This window comes from Grampus griseus, assembly GCF_964374135.1.
Source record: "Grampus griseus genome assembly, chromosome: 10".
NCBI classification, from domain to species: domain Eukaryota; kingdom Metazoa; phylum Chordata; class Mammalia; order Artiodactyla; family Delphinidae; genus Grampus; species Grampus griseus.
The window spans coordinates 69,389,817-69,410,068 of record NC_139004.1 but is presented as its reverse complement, the minus strand read 5'-3'; the positions used below and the strand labels follow the sequence as shown (position 1 = coordinate 69,410,068).

Sequence of the window (20,252 nt, the reverse complement as noted above, 5' to 3'; positions counted from 1 at the left end):
GTAATCCCACCAATCTAGTGAGGATTTAGCTTAAATTAAAGTGTTTGATTTGCATTCAATTGATGTAGGATATAGTCTTGCAATCCTTATTGAGCAGGAATTAAGTAACTTATACTTGCTTAGTGCTTTGAAGGCTGCTGGTCTGTAACCTAAATTCCTAGTCCAATACTGAAAGAAAGGATTGGTGTAAGGGATAAGAGTATTGTGGATATTACAGTTACTGTTGGTAGGAAAGTTGTTTTGTCAAATCAAATTGTCATTTTACTTTTATATTATTTATAGAGGGAAATATAGTTAGTGCTGTAGAATACGTGAGTTGTAAGTAGAAGTATAGATTGAGTAACGCTGTGATAGCTATTAGTGTGGGTAAAATAATATTGTTATTTTTTTTTTCTTGAATGAGTATTCATTTTGGCATAAATCCTGATAGTGGAGGAAGACCTCCTATTGATAATAGGGTGATGAGAATGAGGGTTGTAATAATGGGTATTTTATTTTGTGTGTGGTAGTGTGGTGGTGACTGAGCTGTAAATGAATAGTATGAATGTGGGAAGTGTTATTTGATATATATTAGTAGGTTTAGGATTGTTATAGTTGGGTTTTACAATCTAATGGCTGTTATTCACCCTATGTGAGCAATTGATGAATAAGCTATAGTTTTTCATTGTTGGGTTTGGTTTAGTTCACCTCATCCTCCGATTATAATAGATGGTATGGATATGGATAATATTAGGTTTAGGCTGATGGATGGTGAGATTTGGTATCACACTGACAAGGGTGCACGTTTTTGTCATGTTAATAAGATTAAGCATGCTGTTAATGAGATGCCTTGTGTAACTTCAGGTACTCAGAAGTGGAATGGAGATAGTCCTAGTTTTATGGTTAGGGCTATTGCTATTACTATAGATGCTGTTGGATTAAAGATTTTTGTAATAGTTCATTGGCTGGAGTATAATAGGTTAGTGATAACGGCTATTATAAGTAATATGGATTCGGTAGCTGTGTTAGAAACTATTTAGTGGATGCTTCTATAGCTCATGAGGTAAACTTTTTTATTGTAATGGGAATAATGGCTAGTATATTTATTTCAAAACCGATTCAAATAAGTAGTCAGTGGGAGCTGGTTATTACAATTATGGTCCCTGAGATAATGGTTGTTAGGATGATGATAAAGATGATGGAGTTTAATAGTACGAGAAGGATATAAACCAACATTTTCGGGGCATGGGCCCAATAACTTATTTAACTGACCTTACTATATATTATGGTGTAATGTGGTAGCATGAAGAATTTTGAATTCTTAAGCATAGGTTCAGTTCCTATGATTCTAGAAATAAGAGCGTTTAAACCTCTCTAGCTTACTCTATCACAGTCACTCTTTTATCAGACATATTTCTTATGTTTGCGGAGGAATGCCTGATGTTATAATAGGTAGTGAGACATGTCATGTGCATATGGCTAGTGTTAGTAGTCAGAAGTTTTTTCAAAGTAAATGTATTAGTTGATCGTATCAGAGTCGAGAGTAGGATGCTTGAATTCATAGGAAAGAAATTGTTAGTAATAGTGTTTTGATGATCAGGTTGATTTTGTATAGTTCTGGTATGTAGGGGTTATGGAACGCTCTTAGAAACAGGATTGTTGAGAAAATGTTTATTATGATAATGTTGGCGTATTCTGCTAAGAAGAATATGACAGATGGGCCTGCTGCATATTCTATGTTGAAGGCTGATACAGGTTCAGATTCTCCTTCTGTTAGGTCAAAGGGAGCTCGGTGAGTTTCTGCTCGAGTGGAAATAAATCATATTATAGCTAAGGGTCACGATGGGAAAATTTTTCATAAATGCTCTTGTGTTGTGATGGAGGTTGAGAGGGTAAGAGACCTGTTTTTTAAGAGGACTGATAAAAGAATAATTGCTAGTGTTACTTCATATGAAATTGTTTGTGCTGCTGCTTGTAGGGCTTCAATTAATGCGTATTTTGAGTTGGAAGCTGATCTGGATCATAAAATGGAGTATACAGCTAGGCTTGATGTAGCTAGCATAAATAATACTCCTAGATTTATATTAATAAGTGGGTAGGGGAATTCATATGTTTAGGGCTAGGGTTAGGGCTAGGGTTGGTGCAATGATAAATACGGAAATGGAGGATGTAGCTGGTCGTAGTGGTTCTTTAGTGAGTAATTAGACTGCATCAGTAATGGGCTGTAATAGGCCACATGGTCCTACGATATTTGGCCCTTTTTGAAGTTGCATATAACCCAAAATTTTTCGTTCAATTAGTGTTAGGAATGCTACGGCTAGAAGAATGGGGATAACAAGTATTAAGATATTAATTATAAACATTTTGTTAAGGGAGAGGATTTGAACCTCTGGTTATAAAGGTTTAAGTTTTATGCAATTACCGGGCTCTGCCCCACCTTAACAAACCCTGGTCTTGAGTAATATATTATATGTATTAATTAAATTAAGATTATATCATTAATTGGTTTCAAGACACTTTTTAAAGTGGGCCTTATTTCTCTTGTCCTTTCATACTGGGAGAACTATATAATAGACAGAAACCGGTCTGAACTCAGATCATGTAGGACTTTAATCACTGAACAAACAAACCTTTAATAGCGGTTACAGCATTGGGGTGCCCTGATCCAACATCGAGGTCAAAACCCTATTGTTGATATGAACTCTAGAGTAGGATTGAGCTGTTATCCCTAGGGTAACTTGTTGATCAATTTTTGGGATCAATTAGTGATGATATGTTTTGACTGGTAAGTCTAGACTTTAATCACTCAGAGCCTTTTTTGTGTTCCAAGGTCACCCCAACCAAAATTGTCACCCCATGTAAAATTTTGTTATCCCTTGGTGGTTTAGTTAGGTTTTTTTTGCTTAATTAATTAAAGCTCCATAGGGCCTTCTCGTCTTATTTTGTTATTCCCACCTCTTCACGGTAAGGTCAACTTCACTGACTGAAAGTAAGAGACGGTAAAACCCTCGTGTGGCCATTCGTACAAGTCCTTATTTAGAGAACAAATGATTATGCTACCTTTGCATGGTCAGGATACTGCGGCCATTTAACAGTTGTCACTGGCCAGGCAGTGCCTCTAATACTAGTTATGCTAGAGGTGATGTTTTTGGTAAACAGACAGGTTTTGCGTTTGCCAGGTTCTTTTTACTTTTAATCTTTCCTTGAGTGCCTGCCTGTGTTGGATTAACAGTGTTTAATAAATAACTTAATGTTGAGTTGTATTTATTTACTGTTAATTATCAGCATATTATTAGTTACTGATGTAAACTTATGCAAGGAGAAATACTTCTTGTTGCTCATAATAACATTATTACCTCTGTCGGTCAATAGATTAGTCTAGTACAAATCTAGGAGTTGATTTGCTTGTTATTGGTATTAAAGTTACTGTTGAGCTTGAACACTTTCTTAATTGGTGGCTGCTTTTAAGCCAACTATGGTGTTGTTTGTCTTTACTCTCTAGATAAGATTGTATCCATTTCTAAAAAGCTGTACCTATTTAGATAACATTGTAAAATACATTAAAATTTATAATTATGTTGGTAACTTTTAAAGTTGAACTGAAATTCTTTTCCTGGACAACCAGCTATCACCAGGCTAGTTAGGTTTGTCACCTCTACTTATAAATCTTCTATTTTGCTACATAGATGAGTTTGTTCTAATAAACTGTTCATAAGTAGCTGGTCTGGTTTCGCCATGTTTAACTTAAGTTCTTTGTTAGATGTTCCCTAGTTAAATCATTATGCGAAAGTTACAAGGGGTAAACTTTGCTTTTTGTTACTTTTAGTGCTTTTTTCACCATTCCCTTACAGTACCTACTGTATAGCACCAGAGGATATTTTAAATTTCTATCCCCTATACTTTAAATGTTGAGTGAATGTTTTATTTAGTCTGCTTGTATTAGTAGATATGGGGAGAGGTGCTGGGCTAGATTTCATTCAGAGTATTCGTAAATTATGAAATCTAGGTGTAAACTAGGTGCTTTATCTAAGCTACGCTTTGATTTATCCAAGCTCACTTTCCAGTATGCTTGTCACGACTTGTCTCCTCTTGTATGATTAGTATTTGCTAATAGATTATAGGAAATTATTATAATACTTGACGAGGGTGATGGGCAGTGTGTGCGTGCTTCATGGCCTTATTCAATTAAGCACTCTATTCTTAATTTACTACTAAATCCTCCTTTGGTTTTCATAATTCATGTGTGAGAAATATATTCTTGAAATAGAAAATGTAGCCCATTTCTTCCCATCCTATAGGTTACACCTTGACCTAACGTTTTATGTATGATAATTATGCTTACTTTTATTCTTTTTTAGAGTTTGCTGAAGATGGTGGTAACGTAGACTGAATTAGCAAAGGTTGGTGAGGTTTATCGGGGTTTATCGATTATAAAACAGGCTCCTCTGGAAGGGTGGGAAGCACAGCCCAGTCCTCTGAGTTTTAAGCTGTTGCTAGTAGAACTCTGGCCAATCATTTTGTTCTTGTAGTTATTTGGGTTTAGGGCTAAGCATAGTGGGGTATCTAATCCCAGTTTGGGTCTTAGCTGTCCTGTAGTCAGGAAATACTAAAGTCACCTTCGTAGTCTATTTTAGTTATGGCTTTTTACAGCTTAGTTAAAATTTAACTTCATTTTATATCACTCTTTAACACACTTTGCACCAAGTTTCTATTAATTGGGGTTAATTATATGACCACGGTGGCTGGCAGAAAATTTACCAACCCTAGTTAATATAACTTCATCGAACTTCGGTTTACGGCTTAATTTTTATTGCTGCTGTTTCCCATGGGGTGTGGTTAAGCAGGGCGTTATGAGCCACTCATATTAGTGTGCTGATGCCTGCTCCTTTTCATCCTAATGATTTGGAGGGCATTCTCACTGGGGCACAGATGCTTACATGTGAATTTTATTAAAAATTAATAGAAAGGCTGGGACCACAGCTGTGTGTTTTTGGACTTGGTAAACTCATCTGGGCATTTTCAGTGCCTCGCTTTAGATTTTAAGCTACACTAACAAGCTGTTTTTACAGAGTGAAGTAATATGTATATGGTGGGTTTATGTCGGATTTAGTGTTAAAATTTTGATAAAAGTGGTCTATATAAATGGTAAATATCTAATAGTTGATTGGTATGACTGGGGTTTATTTTCTAGGTCTATCTAATTCTGAGCATTCAGTTCATGTTTATCGAGTAGACAGCTAAGTTCCATGTATTTATCTGTTTTTGCCTTGTTTTGGGGGTTTGGTAAGGCATTATAGGCATGTAGAGCATGGGATTTAGTGGGGGGTAAAGAGGGTTTGTTAAACAGGTCATTCATCTGTTTACTGCATGTGTGTGTGTACGTACGTGTACGTGTGTGTATGTGTGTCCGTAATTTCCTTATGGCCTGTAACCATTGATTGAATAACACCTTATGGTTGATGATGTTGGTAAATAATATTCAATTAAAGTCCAGCTACAATTTATTTGACTGTGTTAAGGCCTCAGATGGCCATAGCTGAGTCACAGCATCTCTTTAAAAATTAAAGATTAGCAAATGCATGAAATCAGTTATGTGTAAGCATGGGCTGATTAGTCGTTGGTCCGACGAGATGTCTCATTTACGAGGAAAGAGTAGGCTCTTTCAGGTGAGATGGCCCTGAAGTGAGAACCACTTGTCTGATAAAGTTCATTAGTAGAAACCGCCACAAGTTATGGGCCTGGAGCGAGAAGAGGGACACCCCAAGTGGGTTGATGGTTTCACACAGCCTGCTGGTTACACTTGTGATCTACTGGATATGGTACACACGTTGACTAGAATTGATTTGACTTAATGTGCTATGTACTGTCAATAAGATAATGTACGTGCTTCTAAGCGTGGGGTAAATAATTAATGCACGATTGTACATATAATGTACTGTGTACTGTCAGTAAGATAATGTACATGCTTGTAAGCATGGGGTAAGTAATGCCCATTATACATATAATGCATTAGGTACGATACGGTATTAGGTACCTAGTAATGTGGTCGTGCATATATGCACGAAGTACATAGTAGTTTATGGTAAAAAGAGGTTATTTTAATACTGACATGGTACTTAATAATCTTGTAAATGTCCCGTAACAAAGTTGCAGGGAATGGTTTAAGTGGAATTTCAGTTTTGGGTGCTGATGGTGGATCTGGAGCCTGTTCCTTGAGTCTTAGGGAGAGAATGTTATTCTCCTTTTCTGGTTTACAAGACCAGGGTAATAGATATACTACAAACACGCTTCATTTCAGGAGATTATTTTCAGTGATGCTAGTTACTGACATTAGTACCCAAATTTAAAAAGAAATATAAAGTAGATGCTAGTTGTCCAATAGTAATGAAGGGGTATTCCACGGGTTGTCCTCCAATTCATGTTAGTGTTAATAGGTCTGCTACTAGTACTCAAAATAGGTGTTGGCTGAGAGGGCGAAATATTATGCTTTAGAGGTCAAAGTGTTATGCTTTGTTGTCTGGATGTATGGAGTATTGGGATGCGTGCTAGAATTAAGACTGAAAAGATTAGGGCCAGGACTCCTCCTAGTTTATTGGGGATTGATCGCAGGACTGCAGATGCAAATAGGAAGTACCAGTCTGGCTTGATGTGGGTGGTGTTTTGAGAGGGTTTGCTGGGGTGTAGTTATCAGGGTCTCTTAATAAATCGGGTGAAAATACCACTAACATTATTAGTACTAGAAGTAGTAATGAGGCACCTAGATGTCTTGGATTGTATCGTAGGGGTGAAATGGAATTTTGTTACGTCAGATGAGATTCCTGTGGGGCTATTAGATCCTGTTTCGTGAAGGAATAGTAAGGGGACAGCTGTTAGTGCTGCAATCATGAATGGGAGAATAAAATGGAAAGCAAAGAAGCGTGTAAGAGTTGCTTTATCTACTGAAAAGCCACCTCAGATTCATTTGACAAGGCTTGTGCCGATATATGGAATTGCTGAGAGGAGATGAGTAATAACTGTTGCCCCTCAGAATATTTGTTCTCAAGGTAAGACATAGCCTATAAATACTGTGGCTATGACCGTAAATAATAAGATGATTCCAGTGTTTCATGTTTCTAAAAGAGTATAGGATCCATAATAGAAGCCTCGTCCTATGTGAATAAATAGGCAAATAAAAAATAGGGATGCTCCATTTGCATGTAGGTATCGGATAACTCACCCATGGTTTACATCGCGGCAGGTATGTGTTACTGATGAGAAAGCGTTATTATGTCTGATGTGTAATGTATTGCTAGGAATAAGCCTGTTAAGATTTGTAATACTAAACAAGTGGAACCGAGATCTCATCATGATGCAATGTTTGATGGGGCTGGAAGATCAATAAATGCACTGTTAATAATTTTTATTAATGGGTGTGATTTTCGGATGTTGGTCATTAGTGTTCTTATAGTTGAATAACAATGATGATTTTTCACGTCATTGCCATGTAAGAATAATGATAAGATACACTGTATTTATTTTAAGTACTATTTTTGTAATTAGTTTGGTGGGGTTTTCTTCAAAACCTTTGCCTATTTATGGTGGACTTGGGTTGATTGTGCGTGTTGGTTGTGGGATTGTGTTGAATTTTGATGGCTTATTTTTGGGTTTAATAGTATTTTTGATTTATTTAGGGGGGATGTTGGTAGTGTTTGGTTATACGACAGCTATAGCTACTGAGCAGTATTCTGAGGTTTGAGTGTCTAAGAAGACTGTTTTAGGTATATTTCTTTCAGGGTTGATAATATAATTTTCAATGGTATTTTATGTTTTAAAAGATGAGGAAGTGGAGATTGTATTTCAAGTTTAACAGGCTAGAGGACTGAGTGACTTATAATACAGGGGATTCTGGATTTTTAGTGAAGAGGCTTTAGGAATTGTGGCATTGTATAGTTATGGTGCTTGATTAGTAACTCACTGGTTGGTCATTGCCTATTGGTGTTGTAGTTATTATAGAGGTTACTCATGGTAATTAAAGAGAACTATGCTTAGGGTGAGGGTAAAGAGGAATGAGAGAAAATATAGTTTGATTAGGCCTTTTTGGTCTGATACTAGTGTAGAAAATGTTATTTGAATGAGGGAGGTAGTTTTTGGTAAAATACTTTCTAGTTAGATTAAATCTAGGAGGGACGATGCTGATATGCTTCTTGCCATATCTAGAGTTACACTACAACAATCATTGGTCCTCATATGTAACTATATATCATCATTTTATCAGAGGCTCAGTCACACATTTGGTAATGCAAGAAACAACAATTTTGTAAAACAGGCAATATAAAAAATAATATAGCTAGCAGTATTAATAAGGTCATATGTAAAAATGTAAGTCAAGAACTTCCATTAGGTGCAGCCCAGTATATCCCAGTTCATCTGACTTAGTCTGTTGTGTACCAGTTCTTATCTTGAAGGGACATTATATATTGGCATTGTCCACAAGGCACCCAGCCCAATTTCCTAGTGTAACTAGGTTGGTTATCCCTAGTACAGTTTAATTTCCCCAACATAAGGGAGCCTTTAAATTTAAATGACCATAGCCTGGTGTTAACCTTCTGCTTGCAGATCATGGAGCATCTGATCTTAATCCAAAGATAGATTACTGAGTTAAGCTTCAGAAACAAATTTAGAGTGTCCTTTTAATAATTCAATTAAACTTTGCAACAATATAGCATCACAGCAAGGAACTATCTGAGAAGTGAGTCTTAGTGAATACAGACCTCAATAAACAGAATTAGAATTTGATATCCACTGAAATGTCTCTTTCTCCCTAAAATTACCCTCATTTTTATCAGATATCTCCAAATCAAGATTAATTTGTCTGCAAATTAAGTTTGATAAAAGGCCTCCCAAGGCCAGGAAAGCCACGCCAAGGGCCTTTCACAGATTTTGCCTTATAGATTTAGGTGAATCCCTCCCTTTTTGAGGTCCGCAAAATAACTTGAGATTCCTGCACCTGTTAGGAGGTGGCTTTACTAATTTATCTTATACAGCTGCTGGGAACCTAAGAGTTTGCAATCTCTGGAGGGATCAGGTAGAAAGAGAAGTGTTTCAATTCTGCTTACAAAGGTACAATTTACCAAATTGCTACAAGTCATAATTAGTTTGAGGGGGTTTCTTTATATCTGGAAAACACAGATTAAAAGCTAGTAATGTTTCAGACAGAAACCATAAAAATTATAACCACGTTCATCAGTTTACTCAATCCTATGTAACTAATCCTTTTTGTTAACAGTTTCCATTAGACTGTTAAAAATATCTTACCTGGGATTTCCCCTGCGGTCCAGTGGTTCAGACGCCAAGGGTTCCATCCCTGGTCGGGGAACTAAGATCCCACATGCCTCGCAGTGCAGCCAAAAATAAAATAAATAAATAAATAAATAAACAAATAAATAAATAAAAGACATAAATAAAATAGCTACTCAAAAAAAAAAAGTCTTACCTAGTTTAGTAGTATGATTTAAAAGTTATCAGAAACCTGTACTTGTCTAAAGCCCTTTCTGTGAATCTTCTTGAAGATGAAGCAGTTTTGCAAAGCATCAGCTTAACTGCCTGTGAACGACAAAAAGTCTTAAAAAGGCAAGGTTAACAAAGAAGCTTAACCAAGTTTCTGTCACATACAACATTTTAAGATAGCTAATATTATAACAATACCAGGACATATCCAAATTTCAGAAACTTTATATAATTTCTAGAATGTGTATATTAATACTCTTTATCCATACAGTATATTCTAAGTAGGTTTATCCCTAGTGTGATAATGCTCTCCATGTAATTTAACATACCAGATACTACTAGTTAAATATTTCTCTCTGAAATGCCTCAGAGACCCTCGAAAGTGTCCCCAAGTTAGCTGGAGGTCAAAAGAACTTTAATTAAAATTTGGTATTTGGGAAGTTTGTCAAAAGGTCTCAAAACACTTGGTCAAATAAGATCATAGGTCATCGTGAGATAATGCTTATTTCTTACCCAAAGTTACAAGAGATCTCAAAAGCAAATACAGATCACTTAAAGGCACGGAAACTCACACAATCTGTTATCAAAAGCAGCATTCCAAGGAAACTTTGTCCTCTTACTAAAGAGAGAAAACCAGATCCAGTCTTGTACCAGCCTGCTTTTAATAACAAAATTCACTTAATTAACTGTACTCTACACCTAGCCAATCCTGACCATCCACAAACCCTCCGTCACTGTCTGTATCCATATTAGTCTGCCCCCCATTCTCTTCTCCATTGAGACACAACCAGCTCTCAGACAGACTCACTTTCTTTTCCTTTCATAAAATGCAATTCCATTCTCATACCTTCTTCACTGCAAACACACATCCTACTTTCCTGCTGTACACTGAAATGCTTCCTTTATTATTTCTATTAGCTTTAATTACGTGTTTAAATTAAAGCCCTCAACTCTTAAAAACCTTAATTTCTAGTGAAAACTAAGAGGTAAGCAATTATGAACTTTTTTTTTTTTTGGTTGCACTGGGTCTTAGTTGTAGCAGGCGGGCTCCTTAGTTGTGGCATGTGAACTCTTAGTTGTAGCATGCGTGTGGGATCTAGTTCCCTGATCAGGGATCGAACCCGGACCTCCTGCATTGGGAACGTGGCATCCTAACCATTGCACCACCAGGGAAGTCCCAGCAGTTATGAACTTTTACATTAGCATTCTGTAGATTGGTAAACATAAATACTAGTGAAAATTTCTAAAAACATTTGCTTTCTTATAGAGAACATCTCAGGGTGGCACCAAACATGTTCATTAATAGTCCTAAATACATTTAGTTTCTCTGTTTAGTAACTGATGTCTCAGTATCTTATTTTATTTGGGAACCACCTAGCTATTCAGTAACTTCCATCACTTAATTTAGAACAACTCTAAATTTCAAGTATATTTCCAAGTATCTGGAGAGATTATTCTCACGTAGACATTCCTAAAATATAATTATTCCTAAAAAGTTCACCCAAAAGCTCTGATCTCACTTGTATTTTAGTTCACTTAAAAAATTTCATCACACCAAGTTATGTTCCTTGCTGACAAATTTACAACAGATATAATAAGATCTTATTTGACTTCTATTAAACCTAGGTACAATAAAGGTATTATACTTAATGTTGATGACAAAGACATGTGTATTTAAATTAACAAATAAACTAAGTTTAATACCAGCCATTAATTTAATACTGAATATTTTCCAGTTTACATGAACCTGAAATTAATTCTGGCCAGTTACCTTCTGTATTTTTGAAAATTTATATAAGTGCTAAATTTCCCTTAAGCCAATTAAATAGAGCTCATTAAAAAATTAGTTTTGGCAATAATATCCAAAGGTAAGGACATATATATAACGCACACAGATATATAGACAAACACAACCAGAGATCTCAAAGCTTCATTTTCTAAACTTAGTTATGAATCAGGTATTATAAAACTCACTAGTTTATAAATAATGGTTGGAATAAGTAAAATTTAGAAAGCTTTCCTTCCACATTGTTTTTTTCCCCCTCAATCTCAGGAATTAGAGATGATCTAGATCAGATAAGGGATCCTGAGAGCCCTGGTCTCACGGCACAGGGCGAGAAAAGCAAGTTCTCTCAGAAGGAGTTGTTCCCTCAGGGTCAGAATTCTGCAAGACGTTTTATCAAGCTTCCCTTTTCTAACTGTATATGCAAAAAGAACCAGTTTGGAATTTTCAAGAGTTTCACCTAAACCAGTTTTCTCTGGAGTCTAAAGAATATTCTGGCCACCCAGTGTTGTAATAGAATATCATCTTTTTCTTAGTCATAGGCTCATAGCTAAAATCTTTCCAGTCAGACAGAATTCTCCCAAGAGGGCTCTGCAGTGGAACAGAACCAGAATTTCCCATTTCATAAGGCAGAATGGCCATCACAAATCGCAACACAGAACACAGAGTATGAAACACACACAGGCACGGCTGTCCTAATCAGACACTCCCTTAAATACAAGGTTGCAGTCTCTCAGAAAACCTCCTACAGAGACAGAGAACTTCAGATCCAAGTACTGACGAACGGAGTAAATGGAAATATCTCAGGTCTTCAGAGATTTCAAAGGGAGGAAAGGAGGGCTGTTTGAAAGAAGAGGGGGAGGAGGGTGGGGGGACAAAATGGGTGGCCTTACGGACATCTCCTGCCACCTGCAGACGCCCAGGCGTTACGGGACTTTTCTCTGGGCTTCCAGGAAGGGAGGACAGGAACTCGGCCCTACCAGAAACCAGATACCAGATAATTCAAGTTCTCTGCCCACCGGAGGTGATCAGGCTCTGGCGCTCAGATAACTGAAGCCCTTCAACCAGACTCCTGCATCCAGAAGACAGGAGGGTGGGATAGGAGGGGTTGAGAAGAGGGAGGGGAGAGGGAAGGGCAAAGACGTCGGCGACGTCTCTTGTTCCTTACCTGGGCGGGGCACTCTGGCCAGTCATCTGCGTCAGGAGGAGATCAGAGACAAGAGGGTCCCAGTGGTGGCCTCTGGGTCTGGTCCGTCGGTAGGTGAGCTGGTGCCTGAGCAGTCAGGATGTCAGTCGTGGTAAAGAAGAGATTCCACCAGAGTCGCCAGCTGTTGCAGGAAGGGAGACCCCTTCCAGGGCCCGAGAGTGGGCTCTCGAGTTGTTAGGGAACCATTAACCAAAACCACTCGCCTTGGCCAGGCACGATGATAGCCTCTTGCCTGAGGTGTCTCACAACAGGAGGTCCTGAAAAAGAACATGGTGCTGCTGGTGAAAACCAGCATTGGGAGGAGCCAAAAGAGGGCAGAGATGACCAGCCTCCCAGAATCCTTTGCACTGGGATCCATCTTGGCTGAGAGATGCGCACGCCACCAGGAAGGACCCTGAGTCAGACGATGGGCCAAGCAAGATGCTTGGCCAGAGACAACCTGGAAACTAACCCCATCACCATAAAGCCTGAGACTGTGAGCCACGTGGCAGAGCAGTTCTCCTGGGTTCCCCTACCCTCCTGCTCTCTGCCCGGGTGCCCCTTCCCAATAAAGTCTTCTGCTTTGTCAGCACGTGTGCCTCCTCGGACAGTTCATTTCCGAGCATTAGAGAAGAGCCCACTCTCGGGCCCTGGAAGGGGTTCCCCTTCCTGCAACAGTGGGAGGTTGGATGGAAGGGGGCCTTGACCTGGATCACGGCCTGTGTGTGAAGGGTGGGCTGCAGTAGGTTTGGGATATGCCCATAGGACATCAGGTCCCACAGTCCAGTTGGCAGGGGTGGAGTCAGGGGACGGGGCAAAGCTGAAGCCCCTTGGCATGGAGCTGATATCGAAAGCCCTGGTGCTGGGTGAGCCCACCTCGGGGAAGGAGGACAGAGTCGAGGACTTGGGTCCAGGCACTAGACTACAGGCCAGGAAGAGGAGGAGGAAGTGCCCAGGAGAGAGGAGGCTGGCCCACCTGCCACACCTGGACTTGCTCCTCTGCCTCATCGTCTTCTGATCCTCAGGGGATGGAGCCACGGCCCATCTGGAAACAGGTGGGTTCATCCGGAGCCAGCCTGGGGTCCCCCACCCGGACATCCAGTTCCACTTCCTCCCTTCCCAGGTGATCGACCATGGGCGGGTCCCCCCACAGCAGGAGGCTTACCAGGTGAGCAGGTCGTCTCCCCACTGCAGCAGGGCCTCCAGGGTGGGCGGTCCAGAAGGCGGTGCCCTGCTCTCCAGCTGCCCGGAGTGTCTGAGGGGAGGGAAGAGGGGTGGGGAGCCAGAGGTAGAGTGAAGCAGACTGCGTGGTGCACAGCAAGGCCACACCCGCACCCAGCTCGGGGCAGCTGCACCGGGTCCTGAGTACTAGAAATGGACAATGAAGCCGGCTCTGCCCAGGGACCGCCAGCCCCTGAACATGAGGCATCAGGTATAAAGCCAGGAAGCAGGAGAGAGGGCCTGAGGTGGTTTTGATGCCTTTTGTGTGCGTTGGGGGTGGGGTTGGTAAGATGCAGGTAGATTTTAAAATGTATCTGCTCTTAATTGACTCCGGGTGTTGAGTCCCAGGGACCACAGGAAACCCGGGGCCTCTCTAAATGACTAAGCTGGGGGTTAACAGGGGTCACCGCCTCTCTGGGCTCTTCCAGGTGCATGTGGGGACCATGAGGGGCACGAGCGTGGGCTGGCTCAAACTGAGAAGTGCCAACCCCCATGACCACCCTGTGATCCAACCCAACTACCTGTCAACAGGTAATTCAGCCACCTTTGTCTCTCCCAGACCTGGGCTTGTTGGCTCGTTGACGGACTGACTGCATGAATGAGTGCCTTTATGGGGTTCATATTTGTCCCTGAATCTCACCCCTGGACCCCATTTTTGAGACACAAGTCACATTCTGTCCTCCCTCCACCCCATTATCCTGGGCTGTAAACGTGCACGTGTTGCTATGTAGTGCCGTCGGTCACTTGAAGTAACCCTGACACACCATTTTACACAGTAGGCAGGATTTGCAGCTTCCAGAACAATCTACCAAGAGACGCAAGGAGATCTGGCTGTGTATAGATAGCTTACAGAACCTTTTTCTTACTGTTCCTGTGAGTATCTTCTAAAAGCAAATTACACTCCTGGGCCTGCCTCTTTATGCACAGCAAAACTGCACAGTCCCCACTGGGCAGGTTTTGCCCAATAATACTCACGCTGTGGCAGAGGCAGGACGTGTAGTCTTATCTCTATCTTATAGATAAGAAAATTCAGATCTCCGATTTAAACGTAGGGCCTCCGGGGCAAGCTGTGTCCGTCTAGGATGCTGTCTGTTTGGGCTTCGTGGGACTCTGCTCGGTTGCACTGTAACTGCTGATGGGTAGGTGACAGGCAACCTGGTGGCTTGGACCTCCGTGTCCCTGAACCGTGTCCCCTCGGGCAGCTTCTTGAGCCTCTCCCGGTGGCGGATCTTCCAGCGAGGCCAGCATGGTAAGAGGAGGCACGTAACCTGTTTCTTCTCCTTGACAGAAACGGACATCGATGACTTCCGTCGGTGTGTGAGGCTGACCAGAGAAATTTTTGCACAGAAAGCTCTGGCGCCGTTCCGGGGGAAGGAGCTCCAGCCAGGAAGCCACGTCCAGTCGGATAAGGAGATAGACGCCTTTGTGCGGGCAAAGGCAGACAGCGCCTACCACCCATCGTGCACCTGCAAGATGGGCCAGCCCTCCGACCCCATGGCAGTGGTGGACCCGCAGACCAGGGTCCTCGGGGTGGAAAACCTCAGGGTGGTCGACGCCTCCATCATGCCCAGCGTGGTCAGCGGCAACCTCAACGCCCCCACCATCATGATCGCAGAGAAGGCGGCCGACATCATCAAGGGGCGGCCGGCTCTCTGGGACGAGGCTGTCCCTGTCTACAAGCCCAGGACCTTGGCCACCCAGCGCTGAGGCCGTCCCCCGAGTAAGAAGGCTCAACACAGCCCTTGGCGCCAAGTGTGCCTTCCTGGCTCTCTCTAGAATGTTACAATTTGATGGCCAAGAATTGGATAATTTAAGAAATGAAACCAGTATTGGTCAGTGAATCGGGTTCTTTCTTCCCAGCATGTCCCTGGGGGCCCTCTGGGGAAGGCCGGCATTCTGGCTGGGGCCCCTCCTCCCTGCCTCCTGGTAGGACAGCAAAGGGGACGGGAGGCCGGTGGAGAACGGGTAACTCTGGCCAGGTCCTTGTCTTGTGTTCCGCGGTGCTCTCCAACCCTGGGTCCTGTGTTCCTGGGTCCTGATAGGACTTGAGGAAAGTGGTTCTCTCCCAGGTTCTCTCCCTCTCGAGGCAAGCCCGTCCAAGAGCAGGGTGCTTGCACAGAGGCCGGGGCATCCTCCCTCTCAGGCTGAAAGCTGCAGCGGAGGCCGAGGGTCCCACAGGAGTTAGGGAGCGTGGAGCTCAGCTGGGGTGTGTGCACAAGCGTCCAGTGTCCAGAGGGAAAGCTGCCTGCTGGAAGAAACAGGCTTCTCCTTTCTCTGCCGCTTCCTGATTTCACTCCCAGAGTGAGGCAGGAACTGGTGCTCAGTTGGGTCCCTCTGAGGGGCTCGCAGCCCACCTCTCTGATGCTCTGGTTCTTATTAACACCATCAGCCCGATGAGAGGAATTCTGGGACTTTTTCCAGGACTCAGGAGTCTACAGGGCCTTTTCACTACCATGGGTTTCAGGGTTTAGCATTTTTAAAGATTTTCCTGTTGCCAGGAAACCTAGAAACCCAGAGCAAACCTGCGTCCCTGGCCCGGTCCGTGCAAAGCCTCACTCTCAGCCTGGGGAGATGGAGGGCTCAGCAGTGGCCACGGCCAGCTCATTCACATTCTCCAGACGTCCACAGCAACAGACCAGGCGGGAGCCAGACTGACGGAAAAAGAAGTCAAGTAAAACTATGATCCTGATCCTGTAAAAAAAAAAAAAAAAACGCAGTTGAGTGAAAGAAAAATAAATTGGCAAAGATTTGAGTTTGCGGGGGGTGGGGGGGCGGGGGAAACAGATACAAAGTAACATTTAAGACAGCTCTCTGATCTTTAAACTTCTTATAATTTAGTAATGCAATCCCGTAACTTATCTTTGAACTGAGACTGTCATTATCCAGCCTGTCTCTACAAGGTAATGAAAACTTCAATGCATTTTGGATTGATTTTTCTGACGATATCCAAAAGCCACCGTCTATGGCGAGAAAGAATGGAAGTGCTATATAGAAACCTGTCGTGCTGGACCCAGAATCAGGAGGGGAGGAAAATGGAACATTCCTGGCTTCACCCTGGATCACAGTGGATTGAGGTGCCTTGGAGGCCCAACAGCTGCAACTTAACGTTTCTGAGAAAGATTTCCAGAAGGGTGGAAAGAAGAAAGCCATCACACCATCCTTCCTTTAAAACTCCTTAAGCAAACCTTGTTTCGTCTTACCTGTATCTTGCTTTATTTTCGGTTCCAACGGAGGGTCAAGAAAGAAAATTCTCCATCTGCCAAGAGATGTCTCTCTCCTAGAGAGGTCCCCACCTGCCCACAGGCCTCCTCTGGGTCTTGGAGCTGCCTGCGGGGGCGAAGGAACAGTAGGAGTGCAGGTGCCAGCCCCCTGCTCTGAGGGCCACGAAGTGACACGTCAGGTGTGCGGGGGGTCCCAGGCCTGAGTGTGACTGCGCTGACCTCCTCTGGCGCCGGTATGGCAGGTGACGTGGCCATTCAGTTCGGTCACCTCTGCGTATGTGGTGCCCTCGGCCTCTGAGACAGTGGCTGATGCGCTAGTGTGCGTGTGTCGATGGGCAAAGCCTGTGTAAGGGGAGCCTGTACGGTGGATGGCACCCAGGCCCCTCTCCCGCCCTTGCTACGGGGCCTCGTTCCATGCGATCACATGACACTGCCCCCCCCCCCCCACGTTTCAAAGGAGGAGAGCGTGAGTGTCGCGTATACCCAGGACCCAACAGAAAACTGCTGTTGGAATTCAGACCCAGGACAGAATATTCTGATCTGAGGCGGTTCCTCCCTCGAGCCCTGACAGCTGAGTGCTGTGGCCACGTGGGCAGGGTGGAGCCAGTGGCCCGTGTCCTAACCCGAAGGGTCCACCACCACGAAGAAAGCTCCGACCTCAGAAAGAGAGGGCTGTTGGCCAAGGAAGCCAGAGAGGGGAGGAAAGTGCGAACTGGAATTGGGGAGGATGAGCCATAGTCTGGCAGCCCGAGGGGCATGGAGACCGGCCGGCGCTCAGCCTCCTGAAGAACCAGGAAGACGTCGTTTAAGTCCCTTAGCAAAAAGCCTGCAGTACTCCCCAAAAGGAAAAACGTACATTTCCAGAAATGGTTGAAAAGCCTAACAGAAAGCTGCAAATGTGCCTAGTGGTCAGAACACTGACCCCTCTGAAGAAGCCAGTGTTTAAGCTGCTGCATGAGCAGAGGGTTCTTCCTGGCAGAGTAAGAGCCAGAACACACAGCTAGAGGAGCAGCCTGCCCGCAGGTGACCAGGAAAGGGCAGGTCCCGGAGGTGGGACTCTGGCGCCTTAACGTCCGGCCTTGTGCGGCCCTTGTGCAGGCGGCAGGAGCCACTTCCACAGATTCAGATAGAGTCTTCTCTCCAGCCAAACCGTGTTCCTCCGCCCAAAGGTCATTTCAGATTTCCACAGCACGACTTACCATCAGATCAAATGCCTAGGTGCCTTTCTCTTAAAAACCAGAAAAAACACACACCCTTCTCCGCTGGCCCCATCTTGAGACCCAGCCTCCCATCGCATCTCCTGCCACCATCCCCACAGGGCGCCCTCCCAGCCATTCTGGCTCTCGTTCTCTGGTTAGAAGCAAGGGCCCCAGGCCTGCTCCTCTTCCTCGCTTGCCCCCCTAGGTCCCCAGTAGGGAAGGAATATCATTTTAGAGAAGGAAAAACTTCTTTTCAACAAATGAAGGCCATAGCTGGAGTCTGTCTTTGAGTCGGGGAGGCTAGTAAAGGAGTTAGAACTCTGTGTGTGATGCTGACCAGCTTTCAGGACAAACTGACCACCCAGCCTAACAGTAAAAACCTTCGCAGGAAAACAGGCAATGGGCAAAGACACGTAGGACTGCAAAACATAAACACCACAGAATAAACTGCTCTGGTTTCTCTCACAAGCGTGGCATCAGCCGTAAAGTGGGTTCATCAGGCAGGTTAAGCCCATCCTGCACTGGAGAAGCTTCTGGGGCCTTCACAACCCACCCTTCCCAGCCACTGGCTGATTCTGAAACATCTCAGAATCAGGCTGGGAGGTGCTGCGTGGCCCGGTCGTCTGGATGGAAATCACAAGAGACCATTTTAACGAGGTTGTTGCTGCCATTTCTGTTTCGTGATATTATGGAAAACACAAGATGAAAGCAACTAAATGTACTATTCCTGGGGACACAACAAAATGACTTTTTTTAGGGAGTGGGAGGGGAACTAAAAAGGAGAGACGTTTAATCTTAAAAGATTCCTGAAAGAAAAAAACCATGCCCTACAACTTCAAAGTTTTCTTCCAAAGAAAAATTTAATGTTAGATGAGCAGTCGAAGCAGGCTTAATGCAGACAGATATTAGGAGTGGTGCAGCCTGTAAAAATGCCAGTTAAGTGCCGACTAGAAAAGATCACCGACTATACCAGAAAACTCAGTCCTGTTACGGCAGTTTTGGACTGATGATGGTAAGCCAGGCCACACGGTAAGAAAGACCAATGCTCGGTGGAGAGACACAGAGTCTGAGATGACGGTGATAGTGGGTTAGCCCTTTAGGAGAAACAGTGCTCTCTGCCGCTGGACTTAAGTTACCATCGGCATGAGGATAAGGAAAAAGGAGAAGGTGCCAAGAGGATGAGAAAAACATCTACATAATTGCAGAAGTGCCCTCACAGAGCACCTGCCCCCCCGAAGCTCTCACTGGCCAACACCAGCTCTTTGCGAGGAGGGCTCCCAAGTACAATAAAATTATTAACACAGTTTTATTCTGAAGATCATTTTGCATTTTAATAAAAAAGAATTTACGTCAGGAAATAGTCATTTACAAACCTTGAAGTGTTTTTGCCTGGATCTGGAGTAAGAATGTCTTAAGAAGAGGTTTGTAAGGTCTTCATAACAAAGTGTTATTTACAAAAAAAAAAAAAAAAATTAACAGATTATGTAATATTTAAAAACTTTGAACCCAAAATCGCTACCAGTCTTTTTGACGGCAGGGAATCCCTGCCAAGGTAACTTGACAAAGTCGGCATAATTCTGTGAACAGAAAAGGAAGCCTTGATGGGTCTAATGATCCAAACGTGGGTTTTCATTGAGAAGTACAATTGGAGTGTGAGTGCGTTCTAATGAAAACGTCAGCCCTCATTCAGTTGCATATAAAAGCCCTCAAAGAGAACACACAGTACAGCAATGTTTTGTAAAAAGGCAACAATACGATTTGTACAGAGCCCGACGTCTAGTCCTATAGATCATCCTTTGCCCCCTCTGTCCCCAGCACTCCTTATTTCTTTCCTAAGACAAGCAGCCTTACCAGTCCCCAGGGGACAACAGCAGAAGGACTTCATTCACCTGTGCGATTATTTCTGCGCCGGAAATGTCCTGTGGGGGCAGCTGAGAAAACCACAACTATGAATGCCACCAGGTCAGAGTAACCAGCTCGACCTAGGCTGCAGTGTGCTCATCGGAGAGTTACTAAAGCAAAACAAAAGACAGCTGCAACCCATGGTGGATCAGAAGGTGCAACATCAAATCATAGAACCCCTGCCCCAAAAAAGACTGCAAATAGTCATCTGGTACCTCTTGTGTAAAGACAGATTTATAGTGACTCAAAATAGTTTAGAAAAATCTCTGTAGTGC

General features: G+C 43.1%; 1 protein-coding gene across 2 annotated transcripts in view; it reads left to right on the top strand.

The window, feature by feature from the left end:
* The window catches only part of CHDH (choline dehydrogenase), a 61,482-nt gene extending 46,004 nt beyond the window's left edge, over nt 1-15,478 (top strand). For both annotated transcript variants that reach the window (XM_082664300.1, XM_082664299.1), the window contains exons 6-8: nt 13,460-13,602; nt 14,084-14,186; nt 14,944-15,478. In XM_082664300.1, coding sequence (XP_082520426.1) covers nt 13,460-13,602; nt 14,084-14,186; nt 14,944-15,362 — 665 coding nt within the window. In that variant the 3' untranslated portion in view covers nt 15,363-15,478. The remainder of the gene's footprint in view (nt 1-13,459; nt 13,603-14,083; nt 14,187-14,943) is intronic.
* The last annotated feature ends 4,774 nt before the right edge of the window (nt 15,479-20,252 follow it).